Below are 12,270 nucleotides of genomic sequence, written 5' to 3' on the forward strand. Positions count from 1 at the left end.
ATCTTCCTCGGGTACTGGTGTGACATTGAGATTCAATTTCAAGTTTCGAATAATCTGCTTGTTAAATGAAAGAACTTGTGGAACACCATTAATGAAAGGAATGACATGTGTGGTTCTAAAGTACCGATAGGAACGAACAAAATCGTCCGTTTGATCTTGTCGTTCAGTCATAAAATAGGGAACGTACCATCCCACACGACCAATGGGTCCCAACTCTCCCAGATCTATGATATATTTACCATTTTGTACATATTTTCTAGTGAGCATTGTTTATATCATGAAAGGGTATTTTGGGAGAATGATTTGGAATATGAACATCAAAAGGTTAATTACGAGATTGATAGCACAATTGAATATGGTAATGAAGTGATTGATAGAACAGCGAGTGAATATACAATAGTGATTATGAACAAACTCTACGAACCTGTAATCTTGCGATCGACCTGACTTCCAAAACTCCAGAATGACGATTGGCTTATCTTTTCCCTCAGTATTGATCAGTTCTAAACCTTTCGTAACTGTTGTATTGCGTCTAATGTTCACACAAACTCCAAGCTTCTCTTCGAGCAGAATTTTCGCCACCATGTTGTTCACTTTGGATGATTCCCACGGATTTTGAATTAAAGTCAATTCATTATTAATGCATTCAGAAGGTGAAAACAACGATTCACTATATTTGGTTATCATCATGGAAGCATCTAAACAAGGCTTGTATCCATTCGCTGCTATTTTGAAGCTACTAGTAGAGCTTATAACGACGAGTAGTAGTAGTATCACACTAATCATGTGTGTGGACCATGTGGTTTTTGTGTTGTGTCCATACCATGGTTGTGTGGAGCGGAATTGAGTGATGAACATGCGGCCACATGATGAAGACAAAAACTCTTTGCCTACGAGGTGAGCCATAGGTTGATCGTGTGGCTTATTTTTCAAAAAGAGCAAGTCACAATTCTACTTAATAGTCCTATCAATTAAAAAGTTCATATTAAAAAAAACAATTTTCCAAATCAGAATAGAGCTTGAACCAGTGTTTCCACACGTCAGTGAAAGATGTTTGGCTGCTTGATCGATTCCTCTGTGTACTATTGTAAAAAAATTGACCCAGGTATGGGATAGTAAGAGAACATAAGTCAAAACGAAAATTGTGCAATGGCAACCCATCCCTTGCATGATGATCCTTCTTGTTGGCATGTTTGGTTCCAAGTCTCCTGCATTTCTGAGTCAACCCATTATTCGGAAAAGAACGTCCGTGAGGATCGATCCTACTCATCAGCATCATCACGGAATCATGGATTGATGATAACATAAATATATTGTTATTGGGTAAAAAATTCATGAAGATGAATAGAAGATGAAATATTGGTTGATGATTTTTGAAAATAATTATTTTCTCCGAAGTTGTTCCAATAATAATGGAACGTAACATGGTTCGTGAGTGCACTCAACCCGCGGGCGGTGGTTGTTTATCCACACATTTTTTGTTTTGCACATTGCAAATGAAATTTCGAATCTTGTGCTACCCTCAATGATACTACTTCGAAAACCACGTTGTTGTAAATCACCTTGGATGTTGAGAATGTACATTACAGGAAATTTGTTATTTTCGCAGCAATCCGCTACAATTTTGTAGGTTGCGGTTCAGTTGCCGTTCAAAAAATACATCATGCCAGCTCTTACTCCCGAAGAACTGCTTCCGCTTGCCGTTAGCTACTCCTCTACGATGGCTGCGGTTCATCATCAACAACAGCAGCAGCACGGGAATGACCAAACACAACAAACAACCAATACAACCCCAAGTCACATCAATAAGAATATCAGCAATGATGAAACGAGTTTTCAGCAGTCCGAAGATGACGGTCAGTCTCGTACAGATTTGGCGAGGACAATATCCGCTCTTCCCAATAATCATCAACAGCCAATAGAGAAGGTATCGATTCCAAATCTGCCTACCTTTTTTACACCTTGCCTGCTGAAAAACCAAACTTCTCCGATCATTCACTATGACAGGGATAGGTCCATGATCATTACATGTAAATATACACCACAAAACTACAAGACTTACATCTCTCTTCCACTTAATAAGGACGACACAGTGTATTGTGTAAAAGTTGCCATGACAACTTCAGCAGTCCCTCAGTTGGAAACAGATGCAGAAATTGCTCAATACTTGCAAAAACATTTGGAGCAAACAGATATTGTGCCGCACGTTTTTACATACATTAGTGATTATTTGATACTGGTTCGGGAGTTTGTGAATGGAGTCTCGTTTCGACATTTCATTGACAACAACTCGGAACTGGACTTGGTGAATTGCGATTCAACTCTGAGGCAAACGCGTCTTGAAAGAATACTCGAGATTGCCATACAGATGTGCAGTGCTATTGATCAAATGCATGTTGCACGAGTTTGTCATTGCGATTTAAGACCTGAAAATTTGATCTATGATATTGAACACTCGTGTGTGAAATTGATAGATTTTGGCCAAGCCGTTTTTCTACCTCTGAATAATCCTTATATTTTCACAGATCGACCTGTTGGATCATTTTTGTACATGCCGCCCGAAGCAACAGGAAAAATATCAAAACCTCTTGGATTTCATTGTGACATTTACAGTTTTGGATTTGTTTTATTTGAAATGTTCGCGAAAGAGCATCCATTCAAAACTGGCTCTAACAACAAAGTGAAAAGCACAGCCGATTACATGTACTATCATATCACACAACAACCAGAATCTTTGGTCAATGTTTTAAAGAGGAAAATTATGTTAAGTGATGATCAGGCGGATCAATTGTTCGCACAATCCATTCATGCCCTATCTCTAGTAATTTCAATGATGGTTAGAAAGCCCATAGAGAAACGGTATATCAGCATTGAGGGTGTGAAACAAGATCTGAAATGGATCCTTCAACACATTCAAACGAATGATCTTTCTGCACTAGCCAATTTCACTCCAGCACAGTTTGACATTCAAACAACGATCAATATTCCATATGTGGTGTACGGTAGAGAGGAGATGATTCAACATCTCTACGGAGCTTTGAAAGAAATGGAAAATTCTTCCCTTCCAAAATTAATTCTGGTTCGAGGTTATAGTGGGATTGGTAAGTCTTGACTTGGTGGTGATTCATGTTCTTGTTGTGTGATTAATAACTGATTAATTTTTTGGCTATTATTTGGCAACAACTCACAGGAAAATCTTGTTTGGTGCACGAATTTAGAATTAAATGTGGGCAAGAGCTGGATTTTTTTGAATCTAAATACAATCAACATCACAATGTCCCTTATTTTGCCATCAAAAAGATCATGAGTTCATCATTGAGTCAGTGCTGGGAGAATCAGAACAATTCATCACGGAGTTTACTTCCCAATTGACTTCTCTACTGGGACGCATCCAAATTGAAATGCTTTGTAACAGTGTTCCCAATTTTTCATGCTTACTTCCTGCCCAAAAACGAACCAATGGTATGACACAGCAAGTTAGAGAAGATACCATTCAAATGTTTGCACAAGCAGGTATGTTGAAAGCAACCCGCAAATGACATAACAGCAATCTCAAAATGTTTTAGTCATTTTTTTAATGCAAGTGTTTAGCCAAAAGAAAAACAAGCGGTTATGCATTTTCTTAGACGATTTACAATGGACTGACTTTGAGAGCATGAAATTACTGAAGGAAATGATTGGGTTAGGAAGTTGTGAAACCATACCATTTCTCTTGATTGGTGCTTTTCGAGATAATGAAGTATATGGAAGCACTCTTCATCCACTACAGACATTTATTGAATCGATTCGGCCTTTAACGTCAATCACAGAAGTGGAAGTTAAAGAATTAACAGAAGATTCATGTAATTTATTGGTAGCAGAGTCATTGAAGCGATCACTTCAAGACACAACAAATCTCACAAACATTTTGTTCTCCAAAACAAAAGGAAACCCATTCTTCTTGAAGCAGCTTCTTGCATCCTTGTTTGGAGAAGGGAAAATATATTTCAATAGGAAATTGAATCAGTTAACATGGAGTATTGAGGACATTGAAAAAGCACCTTATGCATTGAATGTGGTAGATTTTTTACTATTACAACTCAATAATTTACAAGTTGAAACTAGAAAAGCGTTAGCATTTGCCTCGTGTATTGGTAACAGTTTCTCGTTAAGTCAACTCTGTGATTTACTGAATTCCAAGCAGATGGAATATTCAATCTTAGGTTTAAAGGATATTGTTGCACAGGCCATAACACAGGGATGGATTAGTTACGTTGACTCTCATACTTTACAATTTAATCACGATCGGTTACAACAAGCTGCCAATGAATCAGTTTCAGAGAATACGAGAAATTATATTCATTACTCATTCGGAAAGTATTTGTTAAAACACAAGTCAGACAAATCATTGGATGAAATTATTTTTGATATTGTTGCGCATCTAAACTACCGAGCTAAAGACTCTAAAATAATTGAAAGAGAGGACAAGCGAAGATTACTTTTGGACTTGAACACTAGAGCTGCTAAAAAAGCAATTACAACCTGTGCTATGGAGCAAGCTCAATCTTTTGTCAGAACAGCCATGGATTTGTTGCAATATGAGACTGATATTTGGGAAGGTCCACTTTATAACACAGCATTTGATCTCTTGATTGCTCGAGGAAATTGTGAATATGTTAAAAATATTGAATTGGCAATAGAAACATTCAATTCCTTGATTCAAAAGTCAAAAACTAGATCTCATCTCTATGAGGCGTGTTATTACACGTCTATGGCATATGTAGCGCTTGGAGAGTTTGAAAAAGTGTTCGACATGTTCAAGAATCACATTTTTCCAATCCATGATGAACTCAAATTTTTATCCTTCCAAGTGGATGAAGAGCAATTGAAAACGTTTATATTCAACAAAATGAACCACTTGAAACATGATTTATTACAGACTTTCAAATCAAAGCAAGATGTGTTAGAGTTGCCTGATATGTCCGACCTTGAACAAATGAATTTTATCAACATGCTTGGAATGAGTATTCCAGCTATATACGTGATGAAAGTTCCATTTAGTCCCTATATTTACATGATCACATTACTGGTTTCTACAGAAACTGTTTTGCAGTATGGTTTGTGCGAGTATGCTCCCTTCATTTTTACTTCTCTTGGTTGGTCATGGTGTAATTTTGACCTGTTTCCAAAAATGAATATATTTTTGGAAGCTGGAGTTGACTTGGCCGAAACAAGTACAAGAATCAGAAAGTTCTCTCGGCTTGTATGTTACTCCGCTTAATGAGTGTATATTTCTACCCAAATGTTAACTCTTTAACGCTTTGGTCCATGGCAGAGGAGGCTTTTTTGGTTACGTTAAAAGCTGGAAACAAAGATGTTGGCGCTTTTGTGATATTATTCTATCCATATTTTCATTTCTTTGAAGCCAATGGAGACATGAAAACCTCAATTAGCTTAAGCTTAAAATCTATCGAGCTATTCAAACAAATGGGAAACATTGGCATGATAGATGCAGGAATGATGCAATTGGAAATGAAACGAGTACTATGTGGTGAAAGTGAAAAATTTGAGCCTGCATACTGTATGGACGTCTTGAATCAACCATTTTTTTCCCAATTTCATTACGTGTTTAAAGGTATTTCGTACTACTTTCAGAGAAATATCACCGAAGCCTTTGATGCTCTCGAGAAGGCTTATGAATTGAGAGCAAGTACAGTAGGATTGTGTCCTCAATGGATCGGTGCGTTACTCCTTGGTTTGGTCACGTGTGAATATGAAATTTACTTGTTGATCATCATGAGAAGGATTCATTGGATGAAGTTCTTGAACGATGTGACACTCTCATGGAATTTGCATTACAAACGATGGAAAAACTTTCTCAAACCAATCCATTGCTATACCAATGTTGTTATGAATTGCTAAAGGCAGAGACTTTATACTGCAAAAATGTTAGATATAGTACACAATCCGATACCAGAGAAATCATTTCATCTCTCAATAGATGCCTTAAACATGCCTTACAAGATCGAAATTTATTTATTTTGAAATTGGCAAACTGGAGGACGGGTGTCTTGTATAAAAATTTAGGAATGGAGGACTGTGTGAGCGGAAGGTATTTTTCATTGGCCTACGATCAATACAATACAATGGGTATTACTGTCATGGCTACTCATATTTGGGAAAATTATAGAACACAGATTGAGGAATATTATCGTCAAGTGTCCAATCAAAGTGTGCCTAGCTCAGTACTACTGGATACATCAGAGACTCCATCTTCGTATGACGAAGCTTCATTGTATTCGTTAAACACTTCTCTGAAAGCAAGTAATGATTTGGATTTGAAAGAAATATTTATTTCTGTTCTTCCATTGCTCAGGGAGCAAACCAACTCTTCGCGATGTTGTTTAATATTGAAAAGAAATTCCATTCTATATGTAGATGCTGAATCTACGGAGATTGAAGTGGACGACGAGCATGTTGCAACTGTCAAGCCGTACGAGCATTTGAGATTGGATCAAGTACCGCACGAATCAATGCTTCCTTTGAAACTAATTTACAGAACGTTGAGAACAAAATCAGAGCAAATCTATCCCACAGAAGGAATTGAAAAGGTTGAGATTTATTTTGAAAAGAATCAAGTCAGTACTGCCATGTGTGTACCAATAATTCGAGATCGGTCCTCAATAGGTTGCATTTATTTGGAACAGAAGAAAATTAACCATGTGTTTTCTATGGAAACAATCAAAATTGCCAAATTAATCCTTTCCATCAGCATGGATAATGTTGAAATCTTTAGCTCGATTAACAAGTCCTATGCTCGATTTTTACCTTCAGAATTTTTAAAAATTCTAGGAAAGACACATGTCACAAAGGTAGAATTAGGAGATGCCATTTCTAAAGAAATGACGGTCCTTTTCGCAGATATTATGGGATTTACAGAGCTAATGGAAAACTTCACCGCAAAACATGGATTTCGCTTCATCAATCGACTCCTTATTGAGGTAAGTATTGAATGCATGTTAAATTTTCCACACAAAACAAATCATGGACATGAACAATAGTTGGCTCCTCCTGTTCGAAAATTCGGTGGATTTATTCACAAAATTCTTGGAGATGCAATCGTGGCACTATTTTCTGATGCTCAATCTGCCGTCAATGCAGCAATGGACATGATATCTAATCTTGACAATTTTAATAGGAACAATATGAGTAACATCAAAATTGGAATAGGTCTCTCTAAAGGACTTTTGAACATTGGAACTATTGGTTATGATTACCGATTGGATAGTACTATCATTTCTGATACAATAGCTATCGCTGATTGGTGTCAAACCATGACCAGACTTTTTCATTCATCCATTTTGGCTACTGAAAATGTGGTCAAATCCATGTCAAGCGACGATGACACTTCTAAAAAGACCATTGTTACCTATGTTGGAAAGTTTGTTTTCAAAGAGAACGAACCTGCATGGAATTTACATGACATCAAATCGAAACATTGGAAACATGTTTGTTTTGAGACTGCTCATGAACAAACACATCTCTCTCAAATGATCTCATCATTTCAGAGCAGAGATTTTACAACGTGCTCACACTTGGCAGGTAAATTGGTAAAAAGTAAGAGCTCATTTGCGGTAGCCTTGAGTAGAAAATATTTGGAAAATTGTTCGCTAAATACCAACGAGCCATTGTCTGCAAGTTGGAGCGGAGAAATTAGGTTGTCCTAATGAAAGCAACAACAACATTATGATTGCGATTATTTAGGAAGTGAGATTTGTAAAATCCTATTTGGATCATTCTTCCTTTTTCATGAACTTCTTTTTCTTAAAGCAATTCAACTTTTATGGCACAACATTCATCATGAACAAGCTTAAAAAAATTACAACGATATTAGAACATTTGGATAACGCAGATATGAACATGAAAACTACTATTACATCTTTAACCCTTCTTATGGTGTTGTTGTATGTTGTCACAACAACTTTCTGCGAATGCTCTGCAAACCCCGCAAATCAACCTCAACAACAACAGTCGAGCAATGCCACCACTCAAAACCATTACAAGATCGTTGGTCCAAATACCTCCATAGGACCCATACTCGGTTGGAAAACTTCACCCTTCATGGAAACTCTCTACATTATCATGGCTTTTTTCTTGATTATTTTCGTGTTCCGTTTACTTTGGGCCTTTCTTCCTAAACGACTGCATTTTCTTCACGCTTACGTTCCAGAGAGTGGCTTGTTGATTGTGATTGGAATGATTATTGGTGGATTTGTAGCGTTAGCAAAGGCCCATCAATTTAATGATGTCCTCACATTCAATGAGAGTATTTTCTTCCTATTGTTAGTTCCTCCCATCATTTTCCAATCAGGTTATTCCCTGCACAAGTCATTCTTTTTTAGGAATATTGGTTTGATTTTGTTGTATGCTTTTTTAGGAACTTTTTTGGATGCCATGTTTTTATCCTTGACGTTGTGGGGATTTTCACACATACCTGGTTTATTTAATGTGAAATATGAATTGCTGCAATTATTCATGTTTGGAGCGGCTGTTTCGAGCGTGGATCCTGTTGCCATTTTGACCGTCTTTGAAGATGTGAAGGTCAATGAGAGACTTAATATCATAATATTAGGACGTAAGTGATGTCTTTTGTGACGTTGTATTCAAATATTGCTATGGGCAACATTGATAGAGAGCGTTATCAATGATGCTGTCGCTGCAGTTCTCTCTGGATTGTTTACCTCATTGTATTTGACTGAAGTATTGAGTGGAGCTCCAGTGACCATTACTGGTGAACATGTGGGATTGGCCATTGCCAAGCTATTATGGATGTCATTGGGTGCTGTTATAGTTGGATCTTTGGTGGCATTTATTGGATTGTTTCTTTCTAGATTTTCAAATCGAATTGTAAGTGTTTGCAGCATGTCACATTTCAAATTCATTGAACCATTCACTAAGGTCGTTCTTGAATGTACCATTGTCATGTTGGTCCCATGGGCTACCTACTTGTTCTCAGAGTCTCTACTCGTCAGTGGAATTATTGGTGTCTTGTGTTGTGGAATTATTTTAAGTAATTATCTTGGTTTGAACATGACAGAGAAAAATCAAGAAACCGCAAGCACTGTATTGAAGCTCTTTTCACTCATGTTGGAAGCCATGATCTTTTTATACATTGGTGTCTCCATTGTAGCCATTCCATTACATTGGGATGGATTTTTCATTCTTTTTGCATTGGTTTTCACAATACTCTTTCGTTATGTAATCATTTTTGGATTGACTGGAATTTATAATTTAGTTGAAACCGTTCGTAAAACCAATCGAACAGTTTCCATCAAGAATCAATTCATCATTGCGTATGGAGGATTGAGAGGCGCCATTGCATTTGCTTTAATTTTCGTTATTCCTTCGAACGAGGTATTTAAGAGATCGTTTTTATCTGCCATTTTAGTGATTATTTTGTTCACAGTATTTGTGATGGGAGGAACGATTGGATTGTTATTGAAGTTATTGAGAATTCCTGGCATGAGCAGGTCTCAACAAGAAACACGAGATGCCATTCAACGAAATATGAATTCCATTAAGGAATATGAAGCCTTAATCTATCGAGCGTTGAACTCATTGAAACGTTTTCGAGACAAGAAGGAAGAAGGTTGGAATGATTCTCGTGAAACACTGAGATTAACTTCTACAAAAATTGAACAACTCATCTCCATCTTGAAGAAAGATGGTACCATTGATTTTCAGAACCAGCAACACTTGACTCCTAGAAATGTGATTGCACTTCGACGGAATGCAAAACGACAAGTTGTGTCTAGTTGGTCCACATTTCTCAAGGGTCAACCAGTAGAAAACCTTCCAAATGCAGTGCTTGCTGTTCATCGAGTCTTTGAAACCATTTCAAAGGTCATTCGAATCATCAAGTCGGTATCGATCACATTTTTCATGACGAGATGGATGAAAACCTCGTTCTTTTTTTAACACAACACGGAGTATTGGTTCAACACTCACCAATGAGTCACAATAATCCGCCATCGATCAGTGGCCGAGTGCACACCACTATTGACGTTGAACCCTCATGTAACGACAAGAGCTTTTTATTGTATTTGGAACGAATTCTATCGGTTCATATCATTATAGATTGGCAACGCCGATTACAGGAAGTCATGCGTGTTCGTACAGAAGGGGAGGCCATCCTACCTTCTCATTGGGAAGTCTTACTCTCTTCCATCATTAACATTCTCAATGTGGTGTTAGACAAGGGCCAAACTGAAATTAGTGAACTCGACAAAATATCATTTTCAGGAAGTGTGTTTGGTATAATTTTGGAAAGTACAACGAGCGCTGCTGAAGATATTGCAGGAGTTGGTCAATGGAGCCGAGGTTTTAAAAAGGTGTGGTATCTCCTTGATTCGTTAATCAAGAAGTTAGTTGTTCGAAGTCTCAATCAGGAAGAACAAGAACTGTTATTTGAATATAATGCCTTTATTCGAAGAAAATCAGAAGCTCAAGATGAAGAAGAATCTAGTTCGGCTCGACAATGGAAAATTTCACATTTATTAAGCAAACCACAAGTTTCTCATGTAAGAATTATGGACCAATTTGAAAATAGTAATTGGCGAAAGCGAAATGCCCTTCGAAGGTATTTTAGTCCCACCATTTTCAAGCGAAAAGAAACTCCTAAAGAGATGGAGAGTTGGAAAGCTACTGGCACAGGTCCATATTGCAGTTACCAAACGTCATTTTCGGGATCTAGGGATGATGTGATTTTGAACAAATTGGGACACTCATCCTCGGAAGAAATTAGTGACACCACAACTCCATCAACGGAATTGACAGAAACTTCACAGACTGTGACAGACCGTACTTCCCATCCTTAGTGAGGGTTTGAAGGAATTGAGGAATAGGTAAATTGTAACGTTCTCAAGGATGTTCTTTATATTGATCAATGCAGACTTAATGTACTTTCAGAAATGTACGTTCTTACCCTGTGTGCATGAAAACTCATTCCAATTGTTTGATCTGTTGTCGCAAATTTCTGAGATAGGTTTCATAATCTCCAAAATCCCAATAGTACATTTGACCTCCGTCCAAAAAAGATGTATCAGAATTAATTTTCAGTAACCATTCCTCACAGAACGGTGGACGAATCATTTGAGAAAGACCACAAGTTCCTGCCTTCACACCAATTCTCTTCTCGGGCGTCAGTAATGCTTCTACTGCCTTAATTAAAGAAGCAGCATGTGTCACTACAAACACCATCGTGTCATCTTCATTTTCATGTGCTACAAAATTGAGAATATTGTCCATGGCAATTTTACATCGTTCTTCCAAATCTTGAACACTTTCCATCGGTTTCTCTTCCAGAAAATATTTAAAACAATCATTTCCAAATCCTGGAATTGAATAAAAACTTGAGTTAAATTCGGTTTGATTTTGGGCTTTTACAAATAATTCTCTAAATTGTTCGTGTGACTCAATTCTTCAAGTGTTGAGGAAGAATTTCTTGTGACCATGTTTTTTTTTCTCCAAACCATTCCATCACCCCATATTCAATATACAGTTCATACACAATATTTTCAGAACATAAATGACTTTGTATTCCATTCAACATGGAACGAGCCGTCTCTAAACATCTTCGATAAGGTGACGAAAAAATTATTATTTTTTTCACTGGTTTCCCAAATACATTTCCATGAATCATTGAAGCGCTCCCATTGTGGTGATCATTCAGTGTAGAAATAAGTGTTGTCTCAATATGAATGAAAGGTTCTTTCACAGAAGTATCATTATTCAACAAGGCCAAATCATTGGTCATGGATTGCTTCTTTTTGGAAAATATAAATTCATTTTTCACTAAATGTTGGCCCAATAGAAATGCACATTCACTACCGCGTGCACTCAGGGATGGATCATGAATTCGATTATTTTCATTTTCAATCCAATTTAAATATTCGGAAGAATTTTTAATGAAATCTTTTTAAAATAATAATAATTATTACATTCCGAATTTAATGTTACATTCCAAAGCACATCCCATGATAAGAACCACTTGATAGGATAACAAAACACTCACCAATTCTCTCTCCATGTCTCACAAAAAACAATTCTCTCATTTTTTTTTGTAAAATTCGTTTTTGGTTTTTTTTCATTCACTTGTTGAACACATAATTAGAAAATGAATATTATCATATTGATAATAATACAAACACTACTACTAGTTGCATTGTAACATGTTTTTATTCAAACATATAAATCATTCCAAATATATAAATAATTATTATAAAAAATTTC

The 12,270-nt window shown here is 36.8% G+C and overlaps 5 protein-coding genes across 5 annotated transcripts; 3 read left to right on the top strand and 2 right to left on the bottom strand.

Annotated features, from left to right (window-relative positions):
- Positions 1 to 786, bottom strand: C9374_004726 (uncharacterized protein; the record flags this gene model as incomplete). Its single annotated transcript, XM_044694397.1, has 2 exons — positions 1 to 256; positions 425 to 786. Coding segments are annotated over 2 exons (618 nt in total), but the record flags the coding sequence as incomplete, so codon positions are not given.
- Positions 787 to 1,663: 877 nt separating this feature from the next.
- Positions 1,664 to 7,706, top strand: C9374_004727 (uncharacterized protein; the record flags this gene model as incomplete). Its single annotated transcript, XM_044694398.1, has 7 exons — positions 1,664 to 3,101; positions 3,191 to 3,226; positions 3,301 to 3,513; positions 3,567 to 5,096; positions 5,315 to 5,694; positions 5,784 to 6,980; positions 7,041 to 7,706. 7 exons carry the CDS (start codon positions 1,664 to 1,666, stop codon positions 7,704 to 7,706), a joined length of 5,460 nt encoding a protein of 1,819 aa, XP_044548439.1.
- Positions 7,707 to 7,839: 133 nt separating this feature from the next.
- Positions 7,840 to 9,957, top strand: C9374_004728 (uncharacterized protein; the record flags this gene model as incomplete). Its single annotated transcript, XM_044694399.1, has 3 exons — positions 7,840 to 8,614; positions 8,672 to 8,886; positions 8,938 to 9,957. 3 exons carry the CDS (start codon positions 7,840 to 7,842, stop codon positions 9,955 to 9,957), a joined length of 2,010 nt encoding a protein of 669 aa, XP_044548440.1.
- Positions 9,958 to 9,989: 32 nt separating this feature from the next.
- On the top strand, positions 9,990 to 10,856 carry C9374_004729 (uncharacterized protein; the record flags this gene model as incomplete). Its single annotated transcript, XM_044694400.1, has 1 exon — positions 9,990 to 10,856. The coding sequence occupies one exon, from the start codon at positions 9,990 to 9,992 to the stop codon at positions 10,854 to 10,856; it is 867 nt and encodes a 288-aa protein (XP_044548441.1).
- A 124-nt stretch (positions 10,857 to 10,980) lies between these two features.
- Positions 10,981 to 12,092, bottom strand: C9374_004730 (uncharacterized protein; the record flags this gene model as incomplete). Its single annotated transcript, XM_044694402.1, has 3 exons — positions 10,981 to 11,458; positions 11,538 to 11,952; positions 12,053 to 12,092. The coding sequence occupies 3 exons, from the start codon at positions 12,090 to 12,092 to the stop codon at positions 10,981 to 10,983; spliced, it is 933 nt and encodes a 310-aa protein (XP_044548442.1).
- Between the last annotated feature and the right edge of the window lie 178 nt (positions 12,093 to 12,270).

The sequence above is a fragment of the Naegleria lovaniensis genome (assembly GCF_003324165.1).
Source record: "Naegleria lovaniensis strain ATCC 30569 chromosome Unknown tig022, whole genome shotgun sequence".
Lineage (NCBI taxonomy): Eukaryota > Heterolobosea > Eutetramitea > Acrasida > Naegleriidae > Naegleria > Naegleria lovaniensis.